This window comes from Gymnodraco acuticeps, unplaced genomic scaffold, assembly GCF_902827175.1.
Source record: "Gymnodraco acuticeps unplaced genomic scaffold, fGymAcu1.1, whole genome shotgun sequence".
Taxonomy (NCBI): domain Eukaryota; kingdom Metazoa; phylum Chordata; class Actinopteri; order Perciformes; family Bathydraconidae; genus Gymnodraco; species Gymnodraco acuticeps.
This window is the reverse complement of record NW_022991920.1, coordinates 813438-828940: the sequence shown is the minus strand read 5'-3', so window position 1 is coordinate 828940 and position 15503 is coordinate 813438. Positions and strand designations below refer to the sequence as shown.

General features: G+C 41.5%; 1 protein-coding gene across 1 annotated transcript; it reads left to right on the top strand.

Moving 5' to 3' along the window:
- Positions 1–402: 402 nt before the first annotated feature.
- Positions 403–15374, top strand: LOC117535655 (dihydropyrimidinase-related protein 5-like; the record flags this gene model as incomplete). Its single annotated transcript, XM_034200194.1, is given in 13 exon segments — positions 403–514; positions 1719–1868; positions 5545–5703; positions 6806–6985; positions 8117–8185; positions 8338–8382; positions 8469–8544; positions 8624–8780; positions 8868–9009; positions 9380–9522; positions 10764–10971; positions 12090–12261; positions 13480–15374. Coding segments are annotated over 13 exon segments (1695 nt in total). The 3' UTR covers positions 13566–15374.
- Between the last annotated feature and the right edge of the window lie 129 nt (positions 15375–15503).

Sequence of the window (15503 nt, the reverse complement as noted above, 5' to 3'; positions counted from 1 at the left end):
TCTTAAAAAGTCTTAAAAGTTGATAAAAACAATTTAGCGAAAATTAAGGATATTAAAAAGTATTAAACAGCATTTTCCAAGGTATCACATTTTGTAGCTTGTTTTCAATAAGTCTATAAATGGTCCAAAGAGGTTGTATTCTACAGTTTGCCTGAATGTATTCATGGCGTAGGTGTGTAGTGTGATTCTGTGTAGTTTATTTATGGCATCCCGTTGGATTTGACGTCATCTGAACAGGACAGCGCACGCTCACTGCTTGATAGCGCGCAAAGTCCCAGGCTCCTCCAACAGTGCAACACAATAAAACAGATCAAATCAGTTAGTTGAATGAAATAAAGGAATTGTGATTGTGATTTATGTCTCAATAATATTGATTTAAATGCATTCCTTTTTTTCCTCCAGTAGGATGGCCAACATGGGTTCGATGCGTATTCTCATCAAGGGAGGGAAGGTGGTCAACGATGACTTCACCCAGGAAGCAGACGTCTACATTGAGAACGGCATCATTCAGCAGGTACACCACGTTCACATGCATTCTTACTCAAGACCCCGCTTTCAAATATACTACACCCTTATTTCTTTAAACACACACACACACACACACACACACACACACACACACACACACACACACACACACACACACACACACACACACACACACACACACACACACACACACACCCTCTTTGACCCACACACTCTCTGCCCAGTGTATCCCCAGCTGTTAGTGTGACTCACTTCACAATAATACAGTATGAGGAGAATGAACCCTGTGGCTGTACATGATGATAGTAAACGCTATAATTAGCTCGCAGAATGTTGTCATGGCAATAAGAATCGGTTCATGTGGAGAGGATGATTCAGACCTGGAAACTCGATTGTACTTTATGAAACACGTTAAGGGTTACACAAATGATAATAGTACTTTAGATCGATAAGTCACTTTTAAAAGGTTATAAGAATAGTTTTAAGATGTTTCTGTATATCCTTGATGCTATCATGCTATCACCTATAAGCACTTTTCAGCTAAACGCAACAACATGCTCACTAATTTGCCTATGTTTGCAGCTATAATGTTTATCATGTAACCATCTTGGTTTAGCATGTTAGTAGGAATGTCATGGCTCAATGTCATTTAGGTATCTGACAAATCTAAATGTTGACCTGATGTTCGCGATAGATTCAAGATAATTGATCACCACAGTTTTTACAATTAATCTGAAGGAGGTGATCAATATGTGTACTACATTTTATAGCAGTTCAATCAGTAATTGTTATGACATTGTACTAAAAATTCCTAATTATAATATCTCTTAATATTTCAGTATGAAAAGACAGTTTATTCTCAGCGCTAGATAAAAACATTAGGAATGATCCTCTGGGAATCATTAATGTCTTTATGAAACTCCTCGAAATACATCCAGTAAATGTTGAGATGTTCCACATGATTAGTGAACATGTAATCCTAATGAAGCACTTACTGTGGCTGTGGTGTAATCCATTCAGTATTAACTCCTGTCTTTGATTGGCCCTCTTTACTATGACCACTCTATTCACAGTTTAATGGACTAGATTAAAAGCACATAGACTCAAACACCAATTGTCCTTTATAGGTCCTCCTGGTTCTAGTCTGTGGTTCACATTATACTGTATGAAAAAGAAACACTCATGGATAAAGTTAATGTTAAATGTGGTGCTCGTGCTCTCTGTGGCAGGTTGGAAAGGAGCTGATGATACCGGGCGGGGCGAAGGTGATTGACGCCTCTGGAAAGCTGGTGTTGCCGGGCGGAATAGACACCAGTGTGCATCTGCAGCAGACCTTCATGAACGCCAGCATTCAGGATGACTTCTACAGCGGGACCAAGGTATAAACACACAACACACACACACACACACACACACACACACACACTGACAAAGCTCTCCAGCATGCCTGTAATTGAACACATTTAGAAACCAGAGACAGCTGTCACACACAGACATACTTTGTCTCTCTCTGCCGTGTCTACATGCAGATCTCCACCCTGCTTCATTCGATCGTCAACACTAATGACCACATGTGATGCAAACACAAACAGCTGTCACACGTTTTTGGGTGTGGATGCAAAGACTTCTGTCACAGCTGTTCAATCTTTTAATGCACACAGGGTTAATTCGTTTATTTTCGATGGATGCTCTGCGTGTTTTCCACTGAGGCTCAGAGCAGAGGATGATTTCATAATTAGGAGACTTAAACATTCAAAAGAGGGAGCGTAGTTGTTGCCTGCAGCAGTGCATTCTGGAGGTTTTTGTGGGCTGTTTTTTTGTTGGGGTTTCTTTTCCCTGGTTGATTGAAGTCAAAGGCGTAAACTCAGTGTATGATGGTGTGGCAGAGGCTACATAATGTAAGCTAGGAACAAAGGTCCAAAAGAAATCCATTTTTCAGCCTTGTCTCAAAAAGTCAATTATTGGCTATTTCACATTAAGGACCAACAATCCTTCTTAAGACAGTTCCTACATGAGGTCAAATTGTTCAGACTGTGGTGTGGTTAACATCTTCTAGAGCAGGTTTGAAACGTTATTACCTGCAGGGCGTTGCAGTGAAATGAGGTCAGAGTCTGATGGAATGCCAGCTGAAATGGGGTGAGAGGAATTTGGGGGGGATTGAATCATCCGTATGCCAGCTTTTCCTCCCCCTTAACTGACCCTGCTGCATAGCAACTAACCCGCTCTTAGGCTACAAATGTGTGCACGCAGGAACATGGCAGAATTGTCTGATCTCTATGGCGACTGCGTTACTGTGGCAACGGCTCATGTGCAAATTGTGAATGGACCCCAAAACTATTTCTCTCAGCATCCTCTCTCCCTCCTGTCGTTTTGTTACAGTGCTCTCCCCCTCTCACGCTTTCCTTCCTTCCTCTCCTCTTCTCTCCCCCTACTGTTTCCTCTGCATCTCCCCCCCCCCGTGTGTGTGTCCCCCCCCCCCCCAGCAGGAGGGCAGAGAACATGCAATGTAGAAACCTGTCAGCGCAGCGTTTATGCATCTAGCGTTAAAGTTGTGTGACCAGATATTTAGCTATACTGTATGTACACTTTAAATGAATTGATCTCGGATAAAAAACGAACAAATATATATGTTATATAGTTTTGAAAACCAAAACATGATCTGCCTACCACAGAAAAAGCGGGGAAAGACACGAAATGTAGGGAAAGAGAGCTGGGGAATAGAACGCAGGTGTAGTATGCGCCATGGGTCTAATCTGTTATGTTAACAAAGAATGAATATTCTACTCAGCACTGAGAGGGGCTGATCACAGAGCTGCAGTGTAATCTGTCCGACACACTGATAGCCTTTCCCAGAGTTCAACATACAAAAATCGTCTCATCCTCTCAGATCAGACATGTCTCCCCCTCTCTCTCTCAGTCTGCTTCACTTTCTTCTCAGGGGATTGTCTTCACAGGAGGCGTCAGGGGTCTGTAATAGAGCAGGGGATTCATGATGAAACACTGTTTGGGGTTTATGTGTAACCATTCACTTAAGCTGTGCTGGCAATGATCAGTAATATGTTTAAGGGGGGAATACATTTGGTCAGGTTTACTGTGGCTTGGCAAGGGAGCTATTAGATTCAAACCATGTATGATCATGTTGTACTACAGGATAACAAAACAAGAACAGTCCAAATGGAATGAGTACTAGGTCAAATTATTAATCTGGCAGTCATTTGGTGTTTTTTGTCAATTTGTACAACTTGAAAAAATCAATTCAGTGGGAAGGAAAAGGCTTTGTCTGCTCGTAATCACAAACCTTTTATAATGGATTGTATGAAAATAATAAATGAGGTTGTTACTATGGAAATGGCTATAAAAAACAGCATGTGTCTTCGAGGCTGGTTTGTACGCCGTGTCTGTCAGCTTCGTTCTGCTCAGCAACACCAGTTACAAACCGTTTCATCAGAACACAACACTGACTGAGCATTTACTGCAATTTATTTTAAATCGTCAGCAGGTGTTGAATGTAGGACATCTAATTTTGGATGCAGCTTAAAAAGAGGAAACTGTCAGCAGGAAGAAAGACATATTTTCCTGCAGACAGTTTCTTTTTTTCCTTTCTGTTGGAATTGTCTTCGGTTCTGGCTTCTGAAACGCTCATAATATAATATAAATACACGTAGCTTTCCGACATATTTTCTCTCTTCTCTCTCGCTATTGTTCATTTTTATTCCACTATCCTTCTTCTTCCGTGAAATGCACTGGCAGTAAATCTTAATTAAGGCCGACACACATCCCACATTCCCCAGCTGTGTCCATGTCCTCTGTTCTCTCTCCGTCACACACACACACACACACACACACACACACACACACACACACACACACACACACACACACACACGCACACGCACACGCACACGCACACGCACACGCACACGCACACACACACGCACACACAAATACACACTGACAGTGATCACTCTTAACACACACACATATATCCAGAGACCTTCGATGCTGACGCTGCAGATGATTCGGACTGGTTACTATGGTAATGGAAAACTTGATAATTCGTTGGCTGGTGGAAATGTCACTCGAAACCCGATGCCCCGCCCCTGTCTGCCACATGTCTGGAGTGACTCAACGCTGAGACATTAACCAGCGTTGTGTTTAAATCAAGTAGCATTTCATTCAGGCTGGTTGTAGAAATGATAGAGAGGTGATGCTTGAATTCTGGTTGCTTTTTCTTTATATGAGGTGAAAATAAATGAAAGAAAGTCTGCAGGGATAGCACACGTTCATTTCCTATTTCATAAATGATTACTGCCCATGACTCCTAAGTGCAATATCCCTGTTAGACTCTGTATGGCCAGTGCACATTTTGAATGGAGAAAAGAGTATGAGGAGAAAGCAGGGAGATGAGGAGGAGGAGGAAGAGGAGGGTGGGGACATGCTACAGGCATGGCTGAGCACTATCTGTTGTCATAGCTACAGCAAAGTGCATTTACCAATCAGCCGAGCGAAACGAGTCACTGCAGACCGCTCCCTTCTCTCCATCACTCCGCCATCTTTCATCTCATCGTTTCGGTTTATTCTACCTCCCTGACTTTCTTCATTGCCACATTCACATCCTCTTCTTCTCCTTTTCATGCCTCATATTTGTCTGCTTCAGTTTACTGTGTGTGAAAAACAGGCACCGGGTTTAGAAAAGATTTTTTTAGAAGCAGTAAAGTTTGGAAGTTCTTACCAAGGCTCTTCTCGGGGGCTCTTTTTTTCTCCTGATCACTTATTTTGAATCGTATACGGAAACCAATTTCTAAGATTGTTCCAAGAAACCAGACCTTTTCACGTTATCCATTTGTTTTGATTTTGAAACACAACTAGTAACAAGTACACTTTATGATGATGAGACAGCAGTTCATAAGGAAAGACTATGGCTCATTGTCACCAGCACAAACAGTGTCTGTGCTTTATAGTGGATCCATTGTTCTCACTTCTAATCAATCTTTCTTGTTTCTCTTCCTCTCCCTCCACTCGTCTCCCTCCTTGCTCCCCCCCCCCCCCCCCCAGGCGGCTCTGATGGGTGGTACCACCATGGTGATGGCTCTGGCCCTGCCTGAACAGCACTGCTCCCTGGTGGACGCCTACGAGAACTGCAGAGCTCTGGCCGACGCCAAGGCCTGCTGCGACTACGCCCTGCACGTCGGGGTCACCTGGTGGGGGCCGAAGGTAAGACCCAAAAACAGAGCATGGAAACTCTTCTTTGTCTTCAATAAACACATTTTAGTCTTTGCAGTTGTCTTCCTCGTGCTTTTATCTTTTCTAAATGAATAATAAAGCAGACAAAGCCTTTTCACATGTGGGTGAAGTGTGTAATGACCTATATTAAACCCCACACGATGTAGGTTAACACACATGCCCACTGGGCACGTTAGGCAGATTGTATGAGTCAACGTGCCTCACCGAGCCTTCGGCATGTGCCACATACTATTACATATAGTGCAATGTTCAACAGCATACTTGGGGCTGCAAAAATGTATACTAAGCATTTTCAAAAACTCTGGTAGTTATTCTTATTTACTGATACATTTTTGGTGTATTAAAAACATTTTAAAATGCCGTCTTTGAATTCCCAGAGCCCAACATTATATGTTTTACTTTAACTGAAACCAACAGATATTCAGTTTATAAGGATTTGATGATGTGTGTGTATAATGCACTGCCAGTATAACAATTACTGTAAGTCTGCAATTACATTTACATTTTAGGTTCAGTGTGGTCACTAAAGGGCTGCCACATTTGCTCAAATATGTCGATTAAAGTGTATCTTGTTGTGCCGTATGACATCTTAGCTTTTTAAATTAAGGAAGATCCTAAATACTGTATGCAGTACTTCTTTCATACCCTTTCATTGATGACATTTTCTCACTTATTTGAATTGTGATGACCCCCTTTTAATGTAGTATCGATGTTTTATTAGTATTTATCGCTAAACACTATATAGTTTACTTTTATTGCATTTTGAGTGAATTACATTTTTTCTTGCAGTGAATGTCTGTGTTGGATTCCTGACATGCAGCAATGTGATCTTTCTCTGGCTGCTCTCCAAGCTCATTTCATGCCCCATATAACACACACACACACACACACACACACACACACACACACACACACACACACACACACACACACACACACACACACACACACACACACACACACACACACACACACACACACACAGTTCTATGCCCTCATTCACATACACTGACATATGCTCTCCCCTGCTCCAGACTTTGTTCTTGACCTCTGACCTTTGCCCTGTGCTCAGGTGCACAATGAGATGGAGACCCTGGTGAGGGAGCATGGAGTGAACTCCTTCCAGATGTACATGGCCTACAAAGACTCGATGATGCTGAGGGACTCGGAGCTGTACCAGTCGCTGCAGACCTGTAAGGACATCGGGGCCATCGCTCGCGTCCACGCCGAGAACGGAGAGCTGGTGGCAGAGGTGAACGTCAACCAATCACACACATATCCCTCCATGTTCTCCTTCTAATGAGAGATGGTCAGCACAGTGACAATTATAACTGCACAGATTAATTATGCCACCAATCCACATGATGGATTTTGAAAAATGAACGCACAGATCAGCACAGACAAAACATGTACATTATGTCTTTGGAGTAGAAGATCTTAAGTGTGAGTAAAAAACACATAATGCTTACGGTTTATAACACCTGCAAGTCCAAAATAAGCTGTGGAGGTACAAACAATGTTCTGACAACAAGAAAGTCCTGTAACCTTGTGCAGTTTAGAACACAGACAGACTTCTGCAATAAGTCCCTCTATAGAGAGGCGAAGTCTCGCCCATCTACTTCTGATCCATGGGACCTTATTTTGGAAAAAGTATGTATTGAAGTCAATGGAGAGAAAAAAGTTATCTTTCGATCCCATTTGAATTGTGCCACGAATTACACATATGATGTTTGTCGATCTTAAATAATAATTTCCATGTAAAAAAAGTCACAGTTTGTCGTAAAACTGTTGAAATATAAGACTATGAAAAATACGCAACTAGAAAGACTACAAATCCCGGCTCTCACGGAACCGACTAACTCCCCTTGTGTGTACGTACAGCTCTCAACGTGCCCAGACTTGTAGTGATTTTCACCTCTTTTAATACTTTCCGCCTCATTCTGAAAGAAAGAAGTGAAATGTTTCAACGTGACGGCCGTCTTGGTGTGTGGAGCGAGACGGGAGATATAGGTCATTGAGCGGTTTCACACAAAACAAAGTGTTACTTCACAGTTTTACGACACATTTAAAAAAAATTGACTTGCAAAATTATCTTTTAAATTGACAAACATCATATGTGTAATTCGTGGCACAATTCAAACAGGAATCGAAAGATAATCTTTCTCTCTCCATTGACTTCAATACATACATTTTCTGAAATAAGGTCCCATGGAGGTCCCCCGGAAGGGGAGGGACTTTGCCTCTCTATTGCATCTGGTGCTATGATAATGTAAAAATACAAATAAAGACGGCAGTTATTTATATATAATAGTGAATGTTTTTATGAAAAGTCAACAACAATGATTGTGTTTTGATTCAAGTTATGTTATATGTGTGTTATTAGGGTGCCAAAGAGGCTCTGGAGCTGGGCATCAATGGACCAGAGGGGATTGAGATCAGTCGACCAGAGGAGGTAAATTCACATCTGAGGTCATTTCCTATCAACCCAGTTTTTATTTCTTTAGATTTTGTGCTTCTACATTTATGTGAATACAAATAAGTTGGTTTTCTGCTCATCATTGATATGGAGTACTTGTTTGAACTCCTCTGTCTTATTTTCTACAGCTTGAGTCTGAGGCTACTCACAGGGCTATCACCATCGCCAACAGGGTAAACAGATGAAACAAATATTATCTTGTCTGTGTGTATGTGTCTGTCTGTCTTTGATAAATGAATGAATGCTCTTGTGCTTGCAGGCTCACTGCCCGATCTACCTGGTGAATGTGTCCAGTGTGTCTGCCGGAGACATGATTGCTGCTGCTAAGATGCAAGGTGAGAGACAGTGATGTTCATATAAAGAAGATGATAAAAAAGATTATTTTAACTAACTTCTGTGGTTTTCTGTCTGCAGGTAAAGTGGTCCACGCAGAGACCACAGTAGCTCATGCTGTTCTGAACGGGATGCACTACTACCACCAGGACTGGATTCATGCTGCCGCCCACGTCACCGTCCCTCCTCTCCGCATCGACCCCAACACACCCAGCTACCTCATGGGCCTGCTGGCCAAGTATGTGCTCCCAACAACATTTCTTTTGTCATACTGGTAAATGATTATAGACAATTCAGATTGTTAAAATGCATAACCTGTTTCCAGTGACTCTCTGAGTGTGGTGGCATCGGAGCACCGTCCATTCAGCACCAAGCAGAGAGCTCTGGGTAAGGAGGACTTCACAAAGATCCCTCATGGGTTGGCTGGAGTCCAGGACAGGATGAGTGTCATGTGGGAGAGGGGAGTGGTACGTACGATACACACAATCACATCACACACACACAAAAACAACTTGTGTTTTGTCTGTGTCAAATTTCCTTTGTTAGTTTGTGTCATGTTTTGTCAACTTCATTTTTAGTTAGAATACATTTCTGGGTTTTTCTCAGCCAAAGAAAAACTGTATATTAACGTCTATTTTGATTACATTCAATTCTTTACTCTCATAATTACCTTAAGTATCAAAGTCCCCACATCAGCATCGCCTTAACCGGGCCGCAAAACCAACGCAAACTAAATAATATGCCGTAGAATCCTCTGACAATAACAACAATTCACAGATTATTAACTAAATGTCCTGGTTACATTTTTTCTTACATGTTTTAAATTATTACCTGCAGGTTACAGGAAAGATGGATGAGAATCGTTTCGTGGCAGTGACAAGCTCTAATGCTGCAAAGATCTACAACCTGTACCCACGCAAGGGTCGTATCATCCCCGGAGCTGACGCTGATCTGGTGGTCTGGGACCCAGATGCAGCGAGGTACACAGTTATATTCAAACAGGAAGACACAAAATACTGGCTGCTAATGCTTAATTGAGTTAAACATGTATTGATATTAAAGATCCCCTATTATACTGTTTTTCATCAATATATTATAGGTCTCAGAAATATACAAAACATGTCTTTGAAGTGTTTGGATCCAAACACCAAACAGATCATTGCAGCACTACCCATAATCCCCTCTGTTTCAGCCCTGTTTCCAAAGTGCTGATTCTCTGTCTGTTACTTTAGATGAAAATAAGGAGCCCCTCCCCACGCCCCTCTGAGAGATATTTGGTTACAAAGAACACAAAGGTGCTCTAGGAGGAGATTCAGGTGATAAGGTGGGGGGGGGTTACCTTGGTTGCTGATTGGCCAAAACATTAAACAAGCCAAAACATCCTTATGACATCATGAAGTGGCCAAAATCTGATCTGATCATTTTCAGACAGGTTTTTATAGAAATGGATCAGGACGAAAAGAGAGAGAATCTTTGTTCCTGAAACTTTCAGAATCTCTTTACACAGAGGGGACACATGTTGATGTAGAAGAGACATGAAGAAGAGGGGACACATGTTGATGTAGAAGAGACATGAAGAAGAGGGGACACATGTTGATGTGGAAGAGACATGAAGAAGAGGGGACACATGTTGATGTAGAAGAGACATGAAGAAGAGGGGACACATGTTGATGTAGAGGAGACATGAAGAAGAGGGGACACATGTTGATGTAGAAGAGACGTGAAGAAGAGGGGACACATGTTGATGTAGAAGAGACATGAAGAAGAGGGGACACATGTTGATGTAGAAGAGACATGAAGAAGAGGGGACACATGTTGATGTAGAAGAGACATGAAGAAGAGGGGACACATGTTGATGTGGAAGAGACATGAAGAAGAGGGGACACATGTTGATGTAGAAGAGACATGAAGAAGAGGGGACACATGTTGATGTAGAAGAGACATGAAGAAGAGGGGACACATGTTGATGTAGAAGAGACATGAAGAAGAGGGGACACATGTTGATGTAGAGGAGACATGAAGAAGAGGGGATACATGTTGATGTAGAAGAGACATGAAGAAGAGGGGACACATGTTGATGTAGAAGAGACATGGAGAAGAGGGGACACATGTTGATGTAGAAGAGACATGAAGAAGAGGGGACACATGTTGATGTCGAAGAGACATGAACAAGTGGATTTTGCATAATAGGTGACCTTTAATGTCTACTGTGTGTGTGCAGGACGATCTCTGTGAGCACTCAGGTGCAGGGCGGAGACTTCAACGTGTACGAGGGTCTGCGCTGCCACGGCGTCCCCCTGGTCACCATCAGCCGAGGACGCCTGGTGTGTGAGAACGGTGTGTTCATGTGTGCCGAGGGATCCGGAAAGTTCTACCCTCAGCGCACCTTCCCTGACTACCTCTACAAAAAGATGGTGCAGAGGGAAAAGGTGTGTTTACTTTAAATGAATCTGATGACTTTGTGAAGAAAATATGTTCGGCATTGCTGCAGACACACCCATCCTACTGTGTCTATCTGCACTGGTTTGGCAGTCGATAAAAAGGATTTAATGCTCCTCTGTTCGCTGACACAGGTTTTTCTGCCGTCTGCCAACCCCTATTACAGCCAGCCTCTGCAAGGATGCTGTTCTGTTTCATTTACACTAATAGATTATACTGCTAACCCATGGGACTTACTGTGCAATGCTTTCAATATTCATTTGTATCAAGTGGCTATAAATCCCAGAATTAAAGATGCGGGAGCATGAGGACAGATAATCTGTGTCATATATCTTAACTGCTCTGCTCCTTTAAAAGTGTATCTGTACTCTAGTTTATCTACTGTAACTATAAAAGTAAAAACGATTAGGTTTAGTCATTTTTTTGTGAATGCTCATTTTTATTAAAACGTTAAGTGCCAGGTCATTTAAACATGTTTTTATTTGCATGATGAAAGCTATTAAAGGTGGGGTAGGTAAGTTTGAGAAACCGGCTCAAGATACCCTTTTTGTTATATTCCATGGAATGCTCTTAACATCCCGATAGCAATGAATATCTGAAGTGCTTTGACAAAAAATCTATAAAAAAATGTCATCTGTGGAAGCCGTAGCGCTGTAAAAATCACGACCAATCATCTGAGCCGGCCCGGCTAAAGTAACTGGATGGCCTACCTGCCTGTCAGCCTTCCATCTGTGCACAAACTTATCTCGTGCCCTCATTGGTCATGTGCGCGTTCGTGTGTGTTGGAGGAGGGGCTCTGTAAGGAAGTGGCAGATTTTTTCCGGCTGTGTATTTTCAAATTCTAGCGCACTCGAGCTGGTTTCTCCAAAATTACCTACCCCACCTTTAACAGAGCTTCTATTATTGCTATTACTATTATATTATATCCAGGAACACCTCACCATATGACAAAGTTTGTGTTCACATTTCTTCATAAAGAGAACATTTGAAATGTACTAATTTATTTGATGATGACTAGCAGAAAAAAGGGTATAAAATCACAAACCTGTATATATGTGTGTTTGCTGTATTACCTGTTAACATCCCCCCCCCTCTCTCCCTGTTTCAGACCCAGGCGATTAAAGGGGTGGACAGGGACCCTTACTCTGGTGATGTAGCCAAGTTGGCAAACACCATGAAGAAGGAGCTCGGTCTGGGCCCCATGGATGGAGACACCAAAGGCGTCCCCCGCGCCCACCAGGGGGTCCGAGACCTCCACGAGTCCTCCTTCAGCCTCTCAGGTAGCTGGAAGAAACATAATAACATTTGAAGGGGCTATATTTTTCAGTAACTGTCAACAGGAAGACCACGTGTGCGATACAACACACATCAAAGACTGTGATATTGCACTCAGGAACTTTTTTATTTTTTTTAAAGAAAAGTGAAATGCTATTTTTAGGCAATAGCATAGGTCTCAGATATATACAAATATATAAAAAACATTTTTGCATTTTGCTCAAAATACCGAACAGATCACCCATTCTAGCCATGCCTCATATCCCTCTATTTCACTTCCTGTTTCAAAAGTGCTGATTTGGGGAATAAAGCTTTAAAAAAAAAAAAAGGAGGGGTCTGAGCTCATGCGGGACCCGGCAGCTACTGTCTAAACTAAATACTGCCGTGATGAAACGCCATATCATGGATTATCAAGGATTCTCTCAGTATGGAGCTCAAAGGCTTTCTCTCTTGCTGGTTATACCACAAGGTGAGTTCCTTTCTATTTCCTGCTTCTTCACACACATGCTCTCCAGTACAGGTTAGCTCTGAGTGTTAGCGATGCTAATATGAACACCGACCATATTACGTCCAAAACAGTCGGGCATTGTTTCTGATAGCAACGTTTCTGATTGGGCCGTGGGTCCACATTTCCAATATTACGTCATATCGGACGCAAATCTGGATCAGCTCCGCTGGAAAAAAGAGGTTTTATTTTCTGACGCTGCGTGAGTTCCCTGACGCACCGGGGACACATATTTATGTATAAAAGACATACAAAAGTACCTTTTGCATGATATGTCCGCTTTAAGTCAATGGACCAAATTGAACGCCAGGCATATTGATAATATTTTTTAACCTCTAGAATATGGACTCTAAAAACAAGGTATTTCAAAACTTCCCCTTGAAATGTGACAATCTGAAAGGGAAAATTTTCACTATTTTCTGACATTTTATCGACTGATTTTAGAACGATTCAGGATTAATCGAAAGGGTGACGATTGGTTCCTGTTCTGTTTATTTTTTTGATATTTCAAATGTAACTATTCATTATTTTATTGTGTGGAAAATAATATCCTTTCTTTTTTTTTATTCACCCAGCAGTTTTTTGTATTTTAGCAGTATAAAGCAAAACAAGAACAATTGACCCTTCTTATTTTTTTTGCTAACCTATACTTAAGAACCTAAAAAACCTTCATGCCTGTAGTTTTTGTTGATTTGTGTGTTGTCATGTTTTCTCTCAGGGTCTCAGGTTGACGACCACGTCCCGAAGAGGTCCTCGGCTCGGATCCTGGCCCCCCCCGGCGGGCGCTCCAGTGGTATCTGGTAATCACTGCAGCCGGAGCTTCACCCGTCCGAGTCTCCTTGTTTTGTATTATTCTGCGCAACCAGGAAAACTGCACTGATTTTCAATCACATGATCAAAGTTAAGAGAGGCAAACAAATAAAGCACACGTCTGTGATTGGTGAAGAACTAACTGACGGTGCGCCAAAGTGACTTTTACAAATCTAATTTGTGTCTTAATTGGAGTGACTGACCTGATTATTTACACGAGAGTGAAGGGCTATATATGAATTTAAAATGTGTTGCCAAATTCAAGCTGATCATACTAACGTTAAAGTGAACTCATTATCACCCTGCTCGTATCCCGCGGAGAAACGCAAACTAAACAAACTGTGAGAGATCAAAACCAGTACAGTTTTTGAAGGTTGGAAGTGATGTCGACTGAATTATTTAAAAGTATTAACTGGATTCAGTGAAATATCTATCACCCACATACACTGTAGGCACCATAGCTTTAGACTCACATGAAGACGTGTATGGATTCTGTTTGTGATTGAACACCCACTGTGCTCGGCTTCCTGCTGCACCGCGGGTTCCTCTAACACTGTTTTTATTTCCAACGGGTGATCTGTGCTGTGTGGTGATGAAATCCAACTGCTTCATAAACACTGTGATTTTACAGCTACACTATCTATAATATCCATCCGTTTATTTCCATTACCTCTGACTGAGACAACACTCACGTATCCCAGAAACATCCTGCCTCACCTGCAACCTAGCAGGACTTTATAGACTGAGTTACAGAAGTAGTGTAGTCTTTTCTGTATGTATAGACTTTGGAAAGACTGGGGAGAAGGAAAGATAAAGAGTAAGTGATTTAAAGGGGTAAACAAGAAGGACAGCGTTCTGTTATTTTTCTGCTGATAGTACAGAACATAACATTAGGGCTTGAAATGATTTAAATAAATTAGAATCTCATTCACCAGAGAGATTACTGTCTGAGGGAAAGTAGGAGCTGCTAAAAACACCAGGGGCCTCATCCATCAAAATGTGCAAGTGTAAACGTCTGTGTTATTGCCAGTTAAGGAAATAATAAGGAAGAATATAGTAAATGAAAAGGAGTATGAACAGGAATGGAAAAAAGGGAAGAAAATTAAAGATTTAGTTGGAAAGTTTCCTTCAATCTGAGTCTCTAGGTTAGTAATTACCATTTGCACCGTTTATGAACACACTAATCTGATTGCACAGCTAATAAATGAGGATGATGATACCCTAGAGATCGCACGTAGAGGGCCCCGAAAGTAACAACAAGAAGGGATGTTATGTTGTTGAATTTCAGTAGTATCTAGAGGATTTTGAGAGTAAACTTCCTGTTTTTAGGTAAATAAAAAAGGGATTTCTTGTCCAGAGCAGGAAGATTGAGCTGCACAGCCTGAAGAAACTTTCTCTTCTCATTCCTGCCTACCAGTATTATATTTATACATGATCACCTCTTGTCTGTGAACTATATACTTAGGATGTTTGTTTGTTTTGTTTTTTAGTTGAAAGAATACATGTGCCAATGTGAATCACTCGTGCAACACCCACACCCATGCATGAAGAGCACCACGCGGAGACGGAGCAGTAAATCTCTTGCAGGCTCACAACAATGGTGCTGTTTTTTTTTTACTATAACCTACTGCTGTATACAACTACATTATTTTACTGTTGGATGGATTTGTTGTTTTGAAGGCACTGTGACTGGTTGGTGGCTGTGTGTGTTTGTAGGTTGTTGTCGTGTCGGACAGTGAAACTGTTGAATCTGTAAGTGGCTGCTTGTTTCTTACCACACGAATAAAGAGAAAAAAAATAACATCTTGTTTCCTTTGTGTCAACTTTTTTTTGTAACATATATTAATATACATAAATATATATATATTTCATACAAAAGGGGACATTGTGTCTGAGATACACTGCATAGTGACATACATGTATGCATGCATG